This window comes from Rana temporaria, chromosome 5 (genome assembly GCF_905171775.1).
Source record: "Rana temporaria chromosome 5, aRanTem1.1, whole genome shotgun sequence".
NCBI classification, from domain to species: Eukaryota; Metazoa; Chordata; class Amphibia; order Anura; family Ranidae; genus Rana; species Rana temporaria.
In genome coordinates this window covers 8,754,715-8,775,962 of record NC_053493.1, presented here as the reverse complement: position 1 = coordinate 8,775,962, position 21,248 = coordinate 8,754,715, and the positions used below count along the sequence as shown (strand labels likewise).

At 44.4% G+C, this 21,248-nt stretch overlaps 1 protein-coding gene across 1 annotated transcript; it reads right to left on the bottom strand.

Annotated features, from left to right (window-relative positions):
- Window positions 1-1,572: 1,572 nt before the first annotated feature.
- LOC120939784 (lymphocyte antigen 6E-like) lies at window positions 1,573-10,839 on the bottom strand. The gene is made up of 3 exons (XM_040352140.1): window positions 10,731-10,839; window positions 5,788-5,907; window positions 1,573-1,849 (listed from the first exon to the last, which is right to left on the bottom strand). Exons 1-3 carry the CDS (start codon window positions 10,780-10,782, stop codon window positions 1,641-1,643), a joined length of 381 nt encoding a protein of 126 aa, XP_040208074.1. The 5' UTR covers window positions 10,783-10,839; the 3' UTR covers window positions 1,573-1,640.
- Between the last annotated feature and the right edge of the window lie 10,409 nt (window positions 10,840-21,248).

The window sequence follows — 21,248 nt, the reverse complement described above, 5'->3', positions numbered from 1 at the left end:
GAAATTTTAGGTAATGGAATTTCCTTTCAAATTTGGCTGTGAACGCAACGCAACAAATACAAATGAATCTGAAATAACGAATGCAACATCTAAACGAATGGAACATAACAAATTAATAATAATAAAAACCTTTTTATTATTTATTATTATTATTAATTTGTTATGTTCCATTTGTTTAGATGCAGCATTCGTTATTTCGGATAATTTGTAACTTCGGATAAACAAATATTCGTTATGTTCACTAACAGCCAAATTTAAAAGCAAATTCCAATACCTATAATTTCATAGTTATTATTAGTTAGTTCGGATTTTCTCATTTTCAAATTTTTTCGAAGTCAAAAATGTATTAGAAATAACCAATTTCGATCTCAATGAATTGGGTCATTCATTGAGATCAAAAGTGTTTTTTTCGAATGTATTTTTGACTTCGGAAAAATTTTAAAATTCTAAAAAACAAAAACGAATGAATCTAAAACAAACACATTTTCGGCATTGCACATGTCTACTTTGTAAGTTATTGTTAGTACTTTGAATTTAATTTGTTGGGTGAGCAGTAGCCAATGGACGGATTGGCGGAGAGGGGAAGCAGACGATGAGCGGTTGGTAAGGTGGATGAGTGTGGCAGCAGCATTCATGATGGACTGAAGGGGGGATAGTCTATGGAAAGGTAAGTCAATGAGAAGGGAGTTGCAGTAGTCGAGGCGAGAGCTGAATAGGGAGTGAACTAGTAGCTTTGTGGTGTCATTGGTTAGGAAGGGGCATATTTTGGAGATGTTGCTGAGGTTGAGGCGGCATGATTTGGACAATGATTGGACGTGGGGTCGAAAGGAGAGTTCAGAGTCCAGGATTACATCTATAACCTTGCCATGTGGGGACAGGGTAATAGTTGTGCCATTGCTCCTAACAGAGAAGTCAGGGAAAGGGGCACGTGGGGGAGGAAAAATTATGAGCTCGGTTTTGGATAGGTTGAGTTTGAGGAAGTGGTGTGACATCCAGACTGACATGTCTGTTAGTAAATTATTAATATGTGAGACTGAAGAAGTGAGCTGAGGGGGAGAGAGATAAATGTGGGTGTCGTCCGTGTAGAGATGGTATTGGAAGCCATGGAAGGCTATCAGCTGACCCGGCAGAAGCTGTAGATCGAGAATAGGAGAGGTTCAAGAACAGAACCTTGGGGGACCTCAACAGAGAAAGGAAGAGGAGAGGAGGAATTGGTAGACATGTGCAATTCGTTTAGTTCCAAATTAGTTTTTTAACACATTTTGACAAGTTAGTTAATTCCCAAATTTCCGAATTCTTCAATTTCCGAATTTTCAAATTTCCGAAATTTCGAAAATTCGGGAATTTTGGGAATTCAAAAATGTCGAAAGTTTGAAAATCGTAAATTCCAAAATTCAAGAGTTCGTAAATTTGAAAACTGTAAATTCGAAAATCGTAAATTGCAAAATTTGTATTTTCGAATTTCCAAATTTCCGTATTCCGAATTTCCAAATTCCATGTAACACCACACAGGAACTATATGGAGATGTCTGCTCTCCACTACTATAGACATTGCAAGAAAGGGGCACACAATTCAAGGCTTCTCATTACAATTTTTTTTATTGATGCCGGTTGGACAATCTGTTATCTCATATCTTATATCAGAGAAGGGAGCCGCTGATGAACATCACAAGGGTTCCCACTGCCAGGAAAATGGCGGGATAGCTGGACTTGATGCTGATGGCTCCGCTGGTGTTGCACAGGTCAGTGGAGCAGCAGGACACGGAGGTTGAACCCACGACGAAACTACCGCCGGTTGGCGTGCAGCTGGCTGCGCAGCTCTTGGTTATTGAGGTTGTAGAAAATCCAACTAGAGAGAGAACAAATGGAACAGTCGCTAACTCTTACTATAATATCCTATAATATCCTTCCTAAATTAAACCTGGAACGAAGTTTGTACACCGATAAGCCATAAAATGATCACCTAAGCGGTTGTAAAGTCAAAAAGTTTTCTAATCCTAAAGGGGAGTTCCAGGCTTTTTTTATGTTTATTAAAAGTCAGCAGCTAAAAGTGTAGCTACTGGCTTTTAATAAACAGACACTCATCTGCTCCATGTTCCAGTGACGCGCCGCCCGGAGCTCTGCTTCTCTCCCCCCTCTCCATCCGGCGCATCCATTCCTAGTGTGGACACCCGGCCGTGACAGCTTTCGGCTTCACGGCCGGGCACTCACTGCGCGAGCGGCGCTGTGCTCTATGACTGGTCAGGCGATCGCCTGGGACCTGTCACGTATCGCAGGCGATCACCTACAGGGAGGGGCCGCCGTAGGCGATATGACATATCGCCTAAGCGGTCCATTAGCAGAAGGGGGAAGTGGGACAGGAAGTCCCACTCCTTCTAAAGCCCCCCCCCAAAAAAAATTACATGCCAAATGTGGCATGAAAGGGGGCAAGGAGTGGTTTAAGCGGAAGTTCCACTTTTGGGTGGAACTCCGCTATAATGCATTCTATGCTCTAAGATAAAAAAAACTTCAGTGTGCAGCAGCCCCCCTCCGCCCCCCTAATACTTACCTGAACCCATCTCAATCCAGCGATGTTGCAGAAAAGTCTCGGCTGCCTGGGTGTCTGGAAGGACTTTCCAGCAGACAGGGCGGCCCTTCTAGACGGCGTCCTGTGCATAGGCACAGGCTAATTCGTGTTTGACAGAACCCACTGTCACTGTGTGTTTTGGAGGGGGTTGTGGGATCATGTAATGAGGTGTCTATGTAAGCTGCATCCCTTCTCCCCCACCCCCTCTTGTTATACTGCTCCCAGAGGCCAAGTATGGCAGGACAGTCAGTAATATAATCTATGGAGGAGGATTGTCATATGAACACTGATTGGTCCAAAAGCAAATGGGACTGGCAAGGGGGGGGTTTGAATGAGTTATGACTGAGTTTTGTAAAAAAAGGTTTTCAACAGAGCTTTCACTCTTTCGCTGCAAGGCCTTTGCCATGAGGCTGTCTCTCTGCCATCTTGAGAGCTTCATGGAATCATAGATGGGGCCTAAGCCATGAGGCTTAGCTCTCTCATTTTAACATCTGAGCTCAGCCAACAAGGATTCTACCTAGAGGACGTGTTAAGTATATGTACTGTTTTATTATTATTATTATTATTATTATTATTATTATTATTATTATTATTATTATCATTATTATTATTATAGGCTCTATAGATATCTGTTGTTAGTGTGTGATATTCTTATTTTCTTGGGAAATAAATAAGATATTGTTTATTAGCAAATGTGTCTGTCTTCATAGCTAACATAATATAATGTTAGCTATGAAGACAGACACATATGCTAATAGACAAAGATTTGCGCTGGTTCGCAAATTCGGAAGCCCTGCTTGGATGGTCCTCAAAGTTCTATGAAATATTTCATCAGTGAGCGGAGGTGCAAAACCTGGTGAGAACTTTGGCTGCGGTATGTTTATATGCAACGTTTATTGTATTGCTAATGCAAATTGGTATAGGCCTGTGTAGCTGGGTAAGTGGCCTGGTGAGTAAAGGGCTGATCACCCTTTGTTAGAAATTGACAGGATTTGCCATACATCTTTGAGGAAAAAGTGAGAGAAATATAGATTTTAAATAGATTATTTATTTATTTATAATTCCTCTGTATACACCCACTATCATTCCTCTGTATACACCCACTATCATTCCTCTGTATAAACCCACTATCATTCCTCTGTATACACCCCACTATCATTCCTCTGTATACACCCCACTATCATTCCTCTGTATACACCCACTATCATTCCTCTGTATACACCCCACTATCATTCCTCTGTATATACCCACTATCATTCCTCTGTATACACCCCACTATCATTCCTCTGTATACACCCCACTATCATTCCTCTGTATACACCCCACTATCATTCCTCTGTATACACCCACTATCATTCCTCTGTATACACCCCACTATCATTCCTCTGTATATACCCACTATCATTCCTCTGTATACACCCACTATCATTCCTCTGTATACACCCCACTATCATTCCTCTGTATACACCCCACTATCATTCCTCTGTATACACCCACTATCATTCCTCTGTATACACCCACTATCATTCCTCTGTATACACCCCACTATCATTCCTCTGTATACACCCCACTATCATTCCTCTGTATACACCCACTATCATTCCTCTGTATACACCCCACTATCATTCCTCTGTATACACCCCACTATCATTCCTCTGTATACACCCACTATCATTCCTCTGTATACACCCCACTATCATTCCTCTGTATACACCCACTATCATTCCTCTGTATACACCCCACTATCATTCCTCTGTATACACCCACTATCATTCCTCTGTATACACCACACTATCATTCCTCTGTATACACCCACTATCATTCCTCTATATACACCCCACTATCATGCCTCTGTATACACCCACTATCATTCCTCTGTATACACCCACTATCATTCCTCTGTATACACCCACTATCATTCCTCTGTATACACCCACTATCATTCCTCTGTATACACCCACTATCATTCCTCTGTATACACCCCACTATCATTCCTCTGTATACACCCCACTATCATTCATCCATATACACCCACTATCATTCCTCTGTATACACCCACTATCATTCCTCTGTATACACCCCACTATCATTCCTCTGTATACACCCACTATCATTCCTCTGTATACACCCACTATCATTCCTCTGCATACACCCACCATCATTCCTCTGTATACACCCACTATCATTCCTCTGTATACACCCCACTATCATTCCTCTGTATACACCCACTATCATTCCTCTGTATACACCCCACTATCATTCCTCTGTATACACCCACTATCATTCCTCTATATACACCCACTATCATTCCTCTGTATACACCCACTATCATTCCTCTGTATACACCCCACTATCATTCCTCTGTATACACCCACTATCATTCCTCTATATGCACCCACTATCATTCCTCTATATACACCCACTATCATTCCTCTGTATACACCCACTATCATACCTCTGTATACACCCACAATCATTCCTCTGCATACACCCTACTTTCATTCCTCTGTATACACCCACTATCATTCCTCTGTATACACCCCACTATCATTCCTCTGTATACACCCACTATCATTCCTCCATATACACCCACTATCATTCCTCCATATACACCCACTATCATTCCTCTGTATACACCCACTATCATTCCTCTATATACACCCACTATCATTCCTCTATATACACCCCACTAAAATACCTCTGTATACACCCACTATCATTCCTCTGTATACACCCCACTATCATTCCTCTGTATACACCCACTATCATTCCCCTATATACACCCACTATCATTCCTCTGTATACACCCACTATCATTCCTCTATATACACCCACTATCATTCCTCTGTATACACCCCACTATCATTCCTCTGTATACACCCACTATCATACCTCTGTATACACCCACTATCATTCCTCTGTATACACCCACTATCATTCCTCTATATACACCCACTATCATTCCTCTGTATACACCCCACTATCATTCCTCTGTATACACCCACTATCATTCCCCTATATACACCCACTATCATTCCTCTGTATACACCCACTATCATTCCTCTATATACACCCCACTATCATTCCTCTGTATACACCCCACTATCATTCCTCTGTATACACCCCACTATCATTCCTCTATATACACCCCACTATTCACACTTTATGGCTAATTTGTGCTCTTAGACTTTGTAGTAATAATGTGATTGAGAAAAACTTACGGACTGAAACACTTGCTACAATGGTCTCGCAGTTGCCTTGTGTGGCTGAGCAGTTAGTCGCTGTGTTGCAGTTGCTGTTGCTGGTCGCAGTGATACACGTGTAACATTGCAGGGAATGGGCTGAAAGAGAACAACTTAAAACGTTAATCCACCTTTTTATTACCATTTATCTTTTTCTAATTTTGCTGAAGAAGCTGAGCTAGATTTAAATGGGTGATGAGCTGAACTGCCCTGAGGAGGGTTCTGAGAACTTCACAGAAGTTCAGATTCCGAACCCAAACCCCATTGAAATTAATGAGACTATTTTTTTTAAATTAAAATTACCCATTTTCTGTGTTAATAGGCAAAGGGGTGTCAGCACCACTGACATCACAAACTTGCGGGGGCGCTCAACGCGGCGATCCTGGGTGCGCTGTGTCCCTGGGAAACGATACGATCCCGATCTTTACCTATGTGATATGCTCTGTCCAATTACAGCTGATCACATGTAAACATGGAAGTGCCGGCAATCGTCTCTCCTCCCCTCACACTGACAGAGTGAGGGGGAGAGCTGATCAGCGGCATCTTCTCACAGGAAAGACATGTACAGATAAGTAGGGCACCTTTTATCAGTGCAGCCCCAACAGTGCCCATCAGTGATGCCAGTCTGTGCCCATCAGTAACACCATTCTGTGCCCTTCAGTGAGGCCATTCTGTGCCCATCAGTAACATCATTCTGTGCCCTTCAGTGGTGCCATTCTGTGCCCTTCAGTGGTGCCATTCTGTGCCCTTCAGTGAGGCCATTCTGTGCCCTTCAGTGAGGCCATTCTGTGCCCTTCAGGGAGGCCATTCTGTGCCCTTCAGTGGCGCCATTCTGTGCCCATCAGTAACACCATTCTGTGCCCTTCGGTGAGGCCATTCTGTGCCTTTCAGTGGCGCCATTCTGTGCCTTTCAGTGGCGCCATTCTGTGCCCTTTAGTGAGGCCATTCTGTGTCCATCAGTGAAGCCATTCTGTGCCCTTCAGTGGCGCCATTCTGTGCCCATCAGTAACACCATTCTGTGCCCTTCAGTGAGGCCATTCTGTGCCCATCAGTAATGCAAGTTAGTGCTGTCTTTCAGTGCCCATCGGTTCCTGCTCATCAGTGCAGCCAATCAGAGCACATCAGTGCCCATCATTGCCACCTATCCATGCCACCTATCACTGCCCATAAATGCCACCCATCAGTGCCACCCATTAGTGCCCATCAGTTCTGCATATTAGTGCCTCATCATCAGTACCCCCCTCATCAGTGCCCTTCAGCGAAGGAGGAAAATTACTTATTTACTACATTTTCTGTATCGAAATTAAGAAACTTTTTTTTCTACATTTTCAGCCTTTTTCCATTTTTTTTTTAGCAAAAAATAAAAGTTGTGATTAAATACCAGCAAAAGAAATCTCTATTTGCAGATTTTTTTTTTATAAAACGTTCATTTGGGTACAGCGTTACATTGTCATTCAACGCGTGACAGCTCTGTAAGCTGAACACTGGCTGGGGGAGGAAGGAGGTAAAAGTGCCCGGGAGGCAAGTGGTTATAGAATAATAAAAAAAAAAACAGCGCACAAATCCCTCCGAGGGTCTGCTATGTATTTTGGAGGACCTTTTAAGGGGTCTGTGTGCTGTTTAGATAAAAAAAAAAAAAGCTGGCAATGAATATCATGTACCTGCAATTGAAACGGCAAGAATGGAAAAAAAAAAGACTTTGGGGAGTATTTACTAAAACTGACGCACACAGAATCTGGTGCAGTTGTGCATAGTAATCACTCAGCTTCTTTTTTAACCACTTAAGGACCGGCTCCATAGGTGTGCGCAGCCTGTAGCATTAGGGTGTGCACCTGAAAACTCAAAAACACGGTACCGATCTCTCACTGTGTTCATTCAGAAAGGGAAGGGACCGGTAAATGACATTACCCCTTCCCCCACTCATCCTGAAATATCATGTATGTGTGCCCACTGCAGTAGCCTATGGGAGAGGAGGGAAGTCAGCCATGCTGTTGGAGGGGGCACCGGGCAGCAAGGGGAATCTTCACTGCAGGGGGTGATTAGGGTGTGCCTGGGCACACCTGGCACACCCTGTGCGCACGCCTATGACCGGCTCGCGTACATATACATCGGCACTTTAAATATGGATATCTCGGTAACGGCAGCAGCTGCCACAACCGAGATATCCATCTTTCCTGTGAGCGGCCCTCTAAATGATAACGGTGATCTCCGCGGCGGAAAGATGGCCCCCACCCGTCTCCATAGCATGGCAGGGCGGAAGCGACGTCAAAACATCATTTCCGCCCATGCCTCTTAAAGGCACATTTTCTTGTTGTCATTTTTTCAAATGACAGTTTTTTTATTTATTTTTTATTGCTTTTTAGTGTAAATATGAGATGTGACGTCTTTTTGACCCCCCAGATCTCATATTAAAGAGGACCTGTCATGCTTTTTTCTAGTACAGGGGATGTTTACATTCCTTGTAATAGAAATAAAAGTGACCCATTTTATATATATTTTTTAAAAAACACGTAAAAATTAATAAAATAAATTAAAATAAATAAGAAAACAGTTTTTTTAAAGCTCCCCATCCCGACGAGCTCGCGCGCAGAAGCGAACGCATACGTGAGTAGCGCCCGCATATGAAAACTGTTTTCACTGTATTCAAACGGTGTTCAAACTGCACAAGTGAGGTATCGCCGCGATCGTTAGAGCGAGAGCAATAATTTTAGCCCTAGACCTCCTCTGTAACTCAAAAGATGCAACCTATAGAATTTTTTAAACGTCGCCTATGGAGATTTTAAAAGTTTGACGCCATTCCACGAGCGGGCGCAATTTTGAAGCTTGACATGTTGGGTATCATTTTACTCGGCGTAACATTATCTTTCACAATATAAAAAAATTGCGCTAACTTTACTGATATAGGGAACGACATTAAAAAAAGTGATTTTTTTTTCCAAAAAAAGTGCGCTTGTAAGACCGCTGCGCAAATACGGTGTGACAAAAAGTATTGCAATGACCGCCATTTTATTCTCTAGGGTGTTAGAAAAAAAAAGAAGCTGATTGGCTACCTTGCACGGCTGCATTAAATTTATTAAATCTCCCCCTTTGAGTCTGATACGGATTTTAACCACTTAAGGACCGCCTCCTGCACATATACGTCAGCAGAATGGCACGGCTGGGCACAAGCACGTACAGGTACATCCTCTTTAAGTGCCCAGCGACCAGGTCCAAAGCTCCGTGACCGCGGGACCCGATCGCCGCTGGAGACCCGCGATCGGTCCCCGAAGCTGAAGAACAAGGAGAGCTGTGTGTAAACACACCTTCCCCGTTCTTCACTGTGGCGCTGTCATTGATCGTCTGTTCCCTGATATAGGGAAACACGATCAATGATGTCGCACGTCCAGCCCCGCCCCCTACAGTTAGAAACACACATGAGGTCACACTTAACTCCTTCAGCGCCCCCTAGTGGTTAACTCTCAAACTGCAATTGTCATTTTCACAGTAAACAATGCAGTTTTATAGCATATTTGTGCTGTGAAAATGACAATTGTCCCAAAAATGTGTCAAAATTGTCCGAAGTGTCCGCCATAATGTCGCGGTCATGAAAAAAAACGCTGATCGCCGCCATTAGTAGTAAAAAAATAATTATTAATAAAAATGCAACAAAACTATCCCCTGTTTTGTAAACACTATAAATTTTGTGCAAACCAATCGATAAACGCTTATTGCGTTTTTACCAAAAATAGGTAGAAGAATACGTATCGGCCTAAACTGAGGGAAATTTTTTTTTTTTTCTATATATATTTTTGGGGGATATTTATTACAGCAAAAAGGAAAAAATATAGATTTTTTTTCGAATTTGTCGCTCTATTTTTGTTTATAGCGCAAAAAATAAAAACCGCAGAGGTGATCAAATACCACCAAAAGAAAGCTCTATTTGTGGGGAAAAAAGGACGCCAATTTTGTTTGGGAGCCACATCGCACGACCGCGCAATTGTCAGTTAACCTAAAAAAAAAACTAAACAAGTTCTTTATAAAAAATACAGGGGGACAGAACCATCAGCAGACATGAAACAAGGGGCCAAGCCATCAGTTAACCCCTAGCCAGAATCACTCCTTTCATCACTAACTACAATCATGGTCAATTTAGGAAATGACCCATAATAGTCACACAGCTAAAAATAAGTGTATGGCTTGACAAACACTTTAATATCCCCCCCCCCCCCTATCCATGCATCCAGCCCCCTGATCTACATGCAGGGCACAGGATGCATGGAGTCCAATGAAATGGGTGTTTTTTTTTGAAGCACGTGATTAGAGCCAGAAGCTCTAATAGGCTTAAAAAAAGGTGGGCCCGGGGCGCAGAGCACTGCAACCTGAGCCCATCTAGATGTGTGACAATAGCAAATTAATATTTGCTATTTTCACACTGATTCTCCTCCCGGCCAATCAGAAAGCGGGTCTTGAGACCCATTTCCTGGTTGTCCGAAAGGAGAAGCGATCCTATTGACCAGGGAGGAGGAGGAGGAGGGTTTGGCGCAGGACAGGCACGGTAATGGCTGGGATTGTGAGGAGGCACGGAGGATGAGGAGGAGAACATGCAGCAGCAGCTCCAAGAAGTGGCGGTCCAGTCAGCCGCCCGGGGATGTGGGGGAGGATCCGTGTAACTTTAACCAGCTGGAGGACTATATCATCCGTACCAAGGACTCCCTGGAGGCCGGGGGGCCACCTTCCTGAAGGCTCCCGGGGAGGTGTATAGCTGGAGGCAGTGTCTGGAGGTGTGGCAGTGGCTGCCCGCACCATAGATGGGGTAAATTCGGGGCCCACCAACTGACAAACCGACCCACGGGGGGGGGGGGGGGGGTGCCCTGTTCCCCCCCCCCCAAAAAAATAAAAAATAAACCAGCCACCACTGATATAAGAATTCAATGGCCCCTTACCTGTCCCTATGCAGAGAGCAGCCAGGAGAAGGAAGCTTGCATATGCTGCCATAGTGAGCTGGAGGAGACTTGTGACACCCCCAAGGCTGTATGCCCTAATATATACATCTCCATGTGTTTGTCCTCAGTTGTCACCATGAAAACCACACTGTGTACTCCATCCCGGCCTCCCTAACACAAACACTGTTTTTTGTATAGATGACAAATAATCGGCAATCCATCCACGGCGTGTACGTATAGTCACATAACTCGCAGTGCTAGAAAACTGCAATCAATAGAGCATGACAACTTTTGTTTCTTTCTAACATTTACAAAGAAGAAAACAGTTTGCGTTGCTTTGAAGATTGTAGCGATTGGGTTTCCCAAGTATAGAAGTATAGAAATGTGTTGCACTGTTGTATCTATATGAATCGTATAAAACAATATATATGTGAAAAAAAGCTTGTTACAAAAGTTGAAAAAAGACACGAGTCTGTCTAGTTCAACCAATAAAAGAGAAAAAAAATCAAACAATCTTACAGTATATACATGTAGCGGGGTATCGGCCCTTTTTTTTGTGATACAAAAGACTACCATTGCTGATCGTGAAGGATCTCAGCTCCCTCCTGTGGCCAAGTTGGGTTAGAGCCACCTGTTGTTTACATTTCATTACCGGTACCGCAGTGAATGTTGGGAATTGAGTACAGGAGGAGAAGATACTCCATTTGCCCTGGCCTGTAATGAACTACATTACCCAGAGAGCAGCTGTGCCACCCCAAGATTCTTTGCCTTCTGCACCCCCAGCTGGGGGAGGTAATTTAAGGGAGAGGACGTGTTTGGCGCGCTCTCTTGGAACCGCCTCTTCAACCCAGGAGGACACTGTCAGGGTGTGCATCCGCGGGGAGTAGGCCGCAGTTGAGGCCTACATATGCCCGGGCGGAGAGGCTTTGAGACAAAGCTTTTGACAGAACCATTGGACAAGATCCCAGTAACCCCGCGACCTGTCTGAGGACCGGAGACTGCTGACCGACCGGACGGTGTGCCGTAGAGGGACAAGGCCTGAAACGGCTACATTATCCTTCCTGATTCGCTTAAAATCCACTCGGTGTTCCACGTGTCCCTGCTAAAACCCACAGTACCGGACCCCTTCCCAGACAGGGGACCGGGGCCACCTGAACCCATAATGGTTGATGGAGACGAGGAATATGAGGTGGAGGCTATCGTAGACTGCAGGAGAAGAGGTAATCAACTACAATATTTGGTCAAGTGGAGGGGGTATGGACCAGAGGAGAACTCCTGGGAACCCAAGCAGAATGTGCATGCCTGCAGCCACCCTCAGAACTTGAAGAGAGTTCTTTTGGACAACCGGAGGGGGGGAGCCATGGACGCACGCCTCTTAGATCCACAACAGGACTCGGGCACTACCCCAATGGGTTGCTCGCTTTGGAAACCGCAGCTTGGCACTCCAGATTGTTCTCCCCCAGTTGTACTCCCCCTAGTATGTATGATGCATATTCTTAGCCCCCAAGTGCATAACTTTACATTTATCAACATTAAACCTCATCTGCTACTTAGTCACCCAATTAGACAGAGCATTGAGGTCGGCTTGTAAATTGGCGACATCCTGTAAGGACGTTATTCCACTGCATAGCTTGGTGTCATCTACAAAGACAGAAATGTTATCTCAGACCCAATATCATTTATAAATATATTAAAAAGAAAAAATTTTCTCTCATCAGAAAAGAGGACTTTGGGTCACTGAGGCGGCTCTTTAATTAGGCAAATTAGGCGGACGCCTAAGGCCTCACACTCACAGGGGCCTCACGGCCACCTAACTTACCCGATGCATTACCCCAATTTTGAGGGACAGGGGACCTTAACGTGCTGTGCTCAGGCAGCGTTAAGAGCCCTGACTCAGGAGCGGGGCCGCCAGTGTCCCTAACAACCAGTGAATATCGGTGACACCACCCCTTTGTGACGTCAATGACCCAGCAATGGCCCTCAGTCAATGACATTACAAAGGGGGCAGGTACAGCAGGTGACATCGCCTGCTGGCCCCCGCTCCTTAGTTATTAAAGAGCAGGATCTGGAGGCCTTCCAGATTCCGATAAGCCCCCTGCCCGCAGACCCCCACAACCACCGGCCAGAGTTGTGGGGAAGAGGCTCTTGTCCTTGAATTATTTTTCCCATCATGGGTGTGAATGGGGCCCCATGTCAAGTTTTGCCTAAGGTCTCATAAAGCCTAGAGCCGCCTCTTCAGACCAGGTGTGTTTTTCTTTAGCCCAGGTAAGACGCTTCTGACGTTTGTTGGTCAGGAGTGGGGTGACAAGAGGAATACGACATTTGAATCCCATGTCCAGGATCCGTCTGTGTGTGGCGCTCTTGACGCACTGACTCCACCCTCAGTCCACTCCTTGTGAAAGTCCTCAACACTTTTGAATGACCTTTTCCTGACAATCCTCTCCAGGCTGCGCTCATCCCTGCTGCTTGTGCACCTTTTTCTTCCACACTTTTCCCTTCCACCTAACTTTCTATTAACCACTTAAGACCCGGACCATTATGCAGGTAAAGGACCTGGCCAGTTTTTGCGATTCGGCACTGCGTCGCTTTAACTGACAATTGCGCGGTTGTGCGACGTGTCTCCCAAACAAAATTGGCGTCTTTTTTTCCCCCCACAAATAGAGCTTTCTTTTGGTGGTATTTGATCACCTCTGCGTTTTTTTCCGCTATAAACAAAAATAGAGCGACAATTTTGAAAAAAATTCAATATTTTTTAATTTTTGCTAAAATAAATATCCTCCAAAAATATATAAAAAAACATTTTTTTTCCTCAGTTTAGGCCAATACATATTCTTCTACCTATTTTTGGTAAAAAAAAAATCGCAATAAGCGTTTATTGATTGGTTTGCGCAAAATTTATAGCGTTTACAAAATAGGGGATAGTTTTATGGCATTTTTATTAATATATTTTTTTTTACTACTAATAGCGGCGATCAACGATTTTTTTCGTGACTGCGACATTATGGCGGACACATCGGACAATTTTGACACATTTTTGGGACCATTGTCATTTTCACAGCAAAAAATGCACTGATTACTGTGAAAATGACAATTGCAGTTTAGGAGTTAACCACTAGGGGGCGCTGTAGGGGTTATGTGTGACCTCATATGTGCTTCTAACTGTAGGGGGGCGGGGCTGGATGTGTGGGTCCGCGGGTCCCGCGGCCACGGAGCTTCGGAACGGGTTGTGGGCGCGCGCGACCCACAGCTGGGCACTTAAAGGGGACGTACAGGTATGTGCCTGTGCCCAGCCGTGCCATTCTGCCGACGTAAATGTGCAGGAGGCAGTCCTTAAGTGGTTAATGTGCTTTGATACAGCACTTTGGGAACATCCAACTTCTTTTGCAATTGCCTTTTGAGGCTTTCCCTCCTTATGGAGGGCGTCAATGATGGTTTTCTGCACAACTGTCAGGTCAGAAGTTTTTCCCATGATTGTGATTCCTACTGAACCAGACTGAGAGACCATTTAAAGGCTCAGGATCAGGAACCCTTTGCAGGTGTTATGGCTTAATTAGCTGATTAGTGTGGGACACTTTGAGCCGAGAATATTCCAATTTTCTGAGATTGTGGATTTGGGGTTTTCATGAGCTGTAAGCCATAATCACCACAATTATGACAAATCACGGCTTGAACTGTCTTGCTTTGCATGTAATGAGTCTCTATCATATATTAGTTTCACCTTTTAACCACTTCCTTACTGGGCACTTAAACCCCACTTCCTGCCCAGACCAATTTTCAGCTTTCGGCGCTGACGCACTTTGAATGACAATTGCGCGGTCATACAACACTGTACCCAAAAGACATTTTTATCATTTTGTTCCCACAAATAGAGCTTTATTTTGGTGGTATTTGATCATCTCTGCGATTTTTATTTTTTGTGCTATAAACAAAAAAAAAAAGACTGACAATTTTGAAAAAAACACAATATTTTTCACTTTTTGCTATAATAAATATCCCATTTAAAAAAAAAAAAAAAACAATTTTTGGGACCATTGTCATTTTCACAGCGAAAAAGTGCTATAAAAATGCACTGATTACTGTGAAAATAGAAGTGAAGGGGTTAACCACTAGGGGGCGCTAAGGGGCTAAGTGTGCCCTAAGGGAGTGATTCTTACTGTAGGGGGGCGTGGCTGTAGGTGTGACGTCACTGATCGTTGTTCCCTATGACAGGGAACAGACGATCAGTGACAAGCCACAGAGAAGAACGGGGAAAGTGTGTTTACACTCACCTCTCCCCGTTCTTCAGCTCCTGTGACCCAATCGTGGGACACCGGCGGCGATCGGGTCCCGTGGGCGCAGTCACGGAGCTTCGGACCGGGTCGCGAGCACGCGACCCACAGCTGAACACTTAAAGGGGACATACCTGTACGTGCCTGTGCCCAGCCGTGCCATTCTGCCGACGTATATCGGCGTTAGGCGGTCCCTAAGTGGTTAAACCGCTTGCCGACCAGCCGCCGTCATTATACTCCGGCACGTTGGCACAGCTGTGCAAATCACTGTGGGTGTACGGCGATCACTTTAAGAGCTATAGGGGGCACGTGCCCCCGCCGTGCAGCGCCGAAACCAACGCGCATGCCGGCAGCCACGATGTCTGCCGGCGACCCTCAGAGAGCCAGAACGGGGATCTGTCAATGTAAACAAACATGTTCCCATTCTGTCAGGGAAGAAGTGAGAGATCTGTTGTTCCTAGTGATCAGAAACAATGATCTATCTCCTCCTCCAGTCAGTCCCATTCCCCACAGTTAGAAACACCTCCCAGGGAACACTTAGCCCCTTGATCGCCCCCTAGTGTTAACCCCTTCCCTGCTGGTGTCATTTACTGTATACAGGGATCAGTGGCTATTTTTAGCTCTGAATGCAGTTTTTTTGGTGCATTCACAATTATTTGTTACTTAAAGGAATACACTTGAACATTTTGTTGTTTGGTTGGTTTGGTTCACACCTACGCGTTTTTTTTTTAGTGCATTTTGCAGGAACACACTACAGTCCGTTTAACATGGTTAACATCTATGCATTTTGCAGCCGGTGTGTTTTCGGAAAGGTTCGGGGACTTTTTTCCCCCCAGCGTTGCGGTTTTTATTTTCCCCCAGTTAAACACTATACATAGCTGGTTGCTAAGGAGCGGGCTGGGGAGCCGGCGCCACGTCTCTAACAACCGATGAGTCATCAGCTGTCAGCGTGTTTCTTCTTCCGAAATTACGAAACTAAATATTTCAGTGTGAACATGTCTAGCCATTACTAGTATAAAAAAAATTCCAGTATATATCCCATAGTTTGTAGACGCTATAACGTTTGCGCAAACCAATCAATATAGCAGAATACATATTGGCCTAAATCTATGAAGAAATTAGATTTTTTTGGAAAAAATTACTTGGATGTGTTTTATAGCAGAAAGTATTCAGCACTGCGTTGTTTAACTGACAATTGCGCGGTCGTGCGACGTGGCTCCCAAACAAAATCGGTGTCCTTTTTTCCCCACAAATAGAGATTTCTTTTGGGGGTATTTGATCACAAAAAAAGAGCAACCATTTTATTTTATTTTTAAAAAAAGCAATATTTTTTACATACGAACCTTAAGCGCCGACCACCTGAATAACGGCAGCTGGTTGGCTGTGCGGAAGTGCCAGCGGCTCTGATAGGTTTTCCTAAAACAGCCCTCGGCTCCCGGATGTCTTATCCTCGGAACGTACGGGGGGTGCGTTCCTTGGATAAGACTGACGGCTGTCTCAGCCAATCAGGTTCACCGATTCTGGTTATCGGTAACCTGATTGGCTGAAGCGTCACCAAGGCGGGAGAAGACATCGAGGGACGTGGAAGGAGAAAAAGTAAGTGCATTTTACAGGGCACAGTGGCGACAATGGGCACGCAGGCGACAAAGGGCACAGTGGCATCAATGGGCACATGGCGACAAAGGGCACAGTGGCATCAATGGGCACAGTGGTGACAATGGGCACAGTGGCAACAATTAAAGGGCACAGTGACATGCACGGTGGCAACAATGGGCACAGTGGCGACAATTGAGGGGCACAGTGGCTGCGTTTGATTGCATGGCACAGTGGTGACAATTGATGGCACAGTGGCTGCGTTTGATGGCATGGCACAGTGCCTGCGTTTGATGGCATGGCACAGTGACTGCGTTTGATGGCATGGCACAGTGATGCGAATTGATGGCATAGTGACTGCATTTGATGGCATGGCACAGTGGTGACAATTGATGGCACAGTGGCTGCGTTTGATGGCATGGCACAGTGGTGAAAATTGATGGCACAGTGGCTGCGTTTGATGGCATGGCACAGTGGCTGCGTTTGATGGCATGGCACAGTGGTGAAAATTGATGGCACAGTGGCTGCGTTTGATGGCATGGCACAGTGGTGACAATTGATGCCACAGTGGATGCGTTTGATGGCATGGCACAGTGGTGACAATTGATGGCACAGTGGCTGCGTTTGATGGCATGGCACAGTGTTGACAATTGATGCCACAGTGGATGCGTTTGATGGCATGGCACAGTGACTGCATTTGATTGCATGGCCCAGTGGTGACAATTGATGGCACAGTGGCTGCATTTGATGGGCACAGTGAGGCTGCAATTTTTTTTATTTATTTTTTTGGTTTGCGCCCCCCCAAAAATTTTGAGCACCAGCCGCCACTGCTCATAGCATTCCTGTATTGTCTTATGTAAACTTTCACTTGTGTTTTGTTCACCTTGACATCTACTGTATACATTTGTATTGTATTTGATTGTCATTTAAAGTCAATAAAATCTTTGTGAAAGCCCTGGACTGGGTCAAAGGATGGCAAAACATGCGCAAATGCACTAAGTCTCTGACAGTTAGAGAAACGGCAGTTAAACTCTTGATGAGATGGTATTACACCCCCCTTCGACTTAGTAAAATGTTTCCGCAGGCTTCCTCGACTTGCTTTAGGGGCTGCCCACAACAGGGTTCCTTTATCCACCTATTTTGGGAGTGTGAGAAATTGTTACCCACCTGGACGGAAGTGCGGGAGATGATTGACGTGTTGGCAGGGGAACAGGTCACCCTGACCTTTAAACACTGCTTATTGTTCCAAGACGTTAGTGATACCCCCAAACATATGGTTAGGTTGATACACTCCATTTGTATCGCGGTTCATTGGGCTATTGCTCTTCATTGGAAAAAACAAGTGGTCCCCTTCCCTCCTATAGTTGTTCGAATAGACCAGATGATGCTCTCAGAGAAAATTTTTCATACTTTACATGATACGATCCCAATTTATGACGCCAAATGGAACCCATGGTTTCTATATAGATTACAGGTATAACTGACCCTGAATTTAGTTTAATATGATTTGTTTTTTTTTTGTGTCTTGCTCATTTCTGGTATTTATTTTATTTTATTTTATTATTTCCAAATGTGCATTTTTCCTTCTTCTTATATAATATTTTCTTTCCACCTTGGCGTAGGCCACATATGTTGTACAGGTTTAGTTTGGAATACTTTCAGAGTATTTGAGTTCTGATTCCTCCCAGGGCCCTGGGCAGGAGTTTATATAATATTCCTTTCGGTTTTCAGACTGGATGTATTGGTTTTTAACATGCATATTTTGTCAATGCTGCTTAAACCACTTTGCTGTATGTGCTCATCTATGTCTTCGGTATTTTACCGAGTGTTTTCTATTTCAAATAAAACTATTTGTAAACAAAAAAAAATCTTTGTGAAAGAAATATAGCGCTTTTGTTTGCATATCAGAGAAATCAGACTATTAATTTAAAGGTTTGTTTTTTTATTTTCTAAATAGGTTCCTTTAACCCCTTGACACCCGGCGGAATGCTCTATTGTTCTTGTATTGTTCTTGTATTGTTCTGACAGGACGTCATATGACGTCCTGTCATTTAATGCCTCTAGGGCGCGTGCACCGCCGGCGGCGCGCGCGCGCACCCGTCGCGTCACTGGGAACACTGGGAACATCCTTTTTATAACTATAATCATTTGCAGTCTCACCATCTGCTGTGCAGCAGCCTGTCAGCCTGTCAGGAAATCAGCCGTCACCTCCTCTGCACTCGGCTCTCACGTTACACACACAGTCCCGCCTCAGCCATCGGCAATGCCAGTGGCGGAGGCGGGACTGTGTGTGTAACATGGGAGCCGAGGAGGCAAGTGGAGAGGAGATGACCGCGCGATGAGGTACGCTGTCGGCGTGAGAGCCGAGGAGGCAAGTGGAGAGGAGATGACGGCTCGATGAGGTACGCTATCAGCGTATAACACGCACCCCTGCTTTGCCCCCGATTTTAAGGGGGAAAAAGTGCGTGTTATACGCCGATAAATATGGTAGTTATTTCAGATTTTCGAGTTTCTGAATTTTCTGATTTTTGTTCTTATTTTCTTATTTTCGTCCTTTTGGATTTCCGAATCTTTGAATTTCTGGATTTTCGAATTTCCAAATTTTTAAATTTCCAAATTTTTAAATTTCCCAAATTTTCAAATTTCCCAAATTTTCGAATTTCAAATTTCCGAATATTTTGCACTTCAAATTTCCGAAATTTAGAATTTTTGAATTTTGGAATATTTGGAAAAATTCAGATATTCTGAAAATTCAGAGATTCAGATATTTTGAAAAATGTTGAAATGCGGAAATTTGGAGATTCGGAATGAACAAATGTTTCTAAACCACGCTCAACTACAAGTACAGCTTCTTATGGCCGTGAAATAGATGCAGTGGCTGAAGTTCCTCCATACTCAGATAATAGAACTAGTAGTAGTTTCAAACCGGCTACTCATGTCATTCATAAAATACAAATCTTTATTGGCTACAGATCACAAAACTCTACTTATTCATCTCAAAGAAGTAGCCGGAGTTACAGACTCAGATCTACCCTGGTTCGCATCCTTCCTAGGAAATCGTTCCCAAACAGTAAAACTATGAGGTTTCACCTCGGAAACGCGCACCATTTCTTGCGCATCCTGTTACCCAAGCTTTTCAACATCTACCTCCGCCCACTCCTCAAAATCATCAGCGAACAGGGTTTGTGCTACCACTCCTATGCGAATGACACTCAACTTTACTTTCGGATCACCGAGAAAAACTACCGATAGCACGGATTAGAAAAATGCCTGGCATTGATCGACGAGTGGATGACTGAGCGCTCCCTCAAACTCAACGATCCAAAACAGAACTTCTTCTCCTCCACGCAAACCCGAAAGACTACAGCTAGGACCTCATGGACACCACCCACCATTCTTGGACAGATCATCACCCCAAGTACCAAGGTCAAAAGCCTCGGAGTAACCTTTGTCTCAGAGATGTCGATGGATGCGCAAATAGGATCAGTAGTCAGAGGATCCCATTACCTTCTCTGCCTACTGCGTAGACTCATCCCCTTCATCCCGGAAGAGGACACAGCAGTAGTAGTCGGAACAATCATCAATTCTCGACTCAACTACGCAAACGCCCTCTACTTAGGACTACCAAAATACCAGATTTCGCGCCTACAAGTCGTCCAGAACACGGCAGCCAGACTGGTAACGGGAAAAAACCTTGGGAATCCATCACCCCGTCCCTGAGGACGCTTCATTGGTTAACAGTAAAGGATCGGGTCACATTCAAGACCCTCTGCCTCACCCACAAATACACACAAGGAAATACTTCAATACTAATGCGAGAAAATAAAATACTCCACCCCCAATCGCACTCTCGGATCGTCCTAACCAAAACCTCCTCTGCATCCCCAAGTTCCACTACAAATCGAAGGGAGAACGAAGATTTGCAGTCCAAGGACCATGGCTATAGAACGCTCTACCAACGGAACAACTTTGCAGAACCTTTGACAAACACTCAGGTCATATATCATTGATTTATGGTTTATTGTCTTCCAACACCCAAAAGATGGTTTATATGCAAAAGTGGGAACAAGATATTGGCACTACATTAGAAATTGCTGAATGGAGTAAATTGATACAAGGTGCTTCTAAGGCTTATATTAACACCTCTTTGATAGAGGCCAATTATAAGGTGCTGATGAGATGGTATATGGTCCCGACGTGAATAGCTACCTTCGTCCCGGGGGCGCCCCCGCAGTGCTTTAGAGGGTGCACCATGGATGACACTATGTATCACATTTGGTGGACATGTCAAAAGGTGAGACGATTTTGGATACGCACATATAACTTTATATATTCTTTAACTCAGGTGAATCTTCTTAAATCACCTCTGCATGCACTGCTGGGGCCCCCGGTGGAGGGAACGTCGAAGCACTTGAGAAAACTGATAGCCTTTATATTCGTAGCGGCTAGAATTTCCATAGCTAAGTCTTGGAAGTCCCCCACTGTTTCCTTTTATCTTTTGAAGTCTAAAGTGTATTGGATAATGGTGAACGAGAGGATGTCGGCCATTTTAAATGACAAAGTTGCGGTATTTAACAAAGTGTGGGATCCCTGGATCACCTATCTTACGAGTACACACTGATCTGAGCTAACATAAGGGCTTCTTTATTGAGGTAGG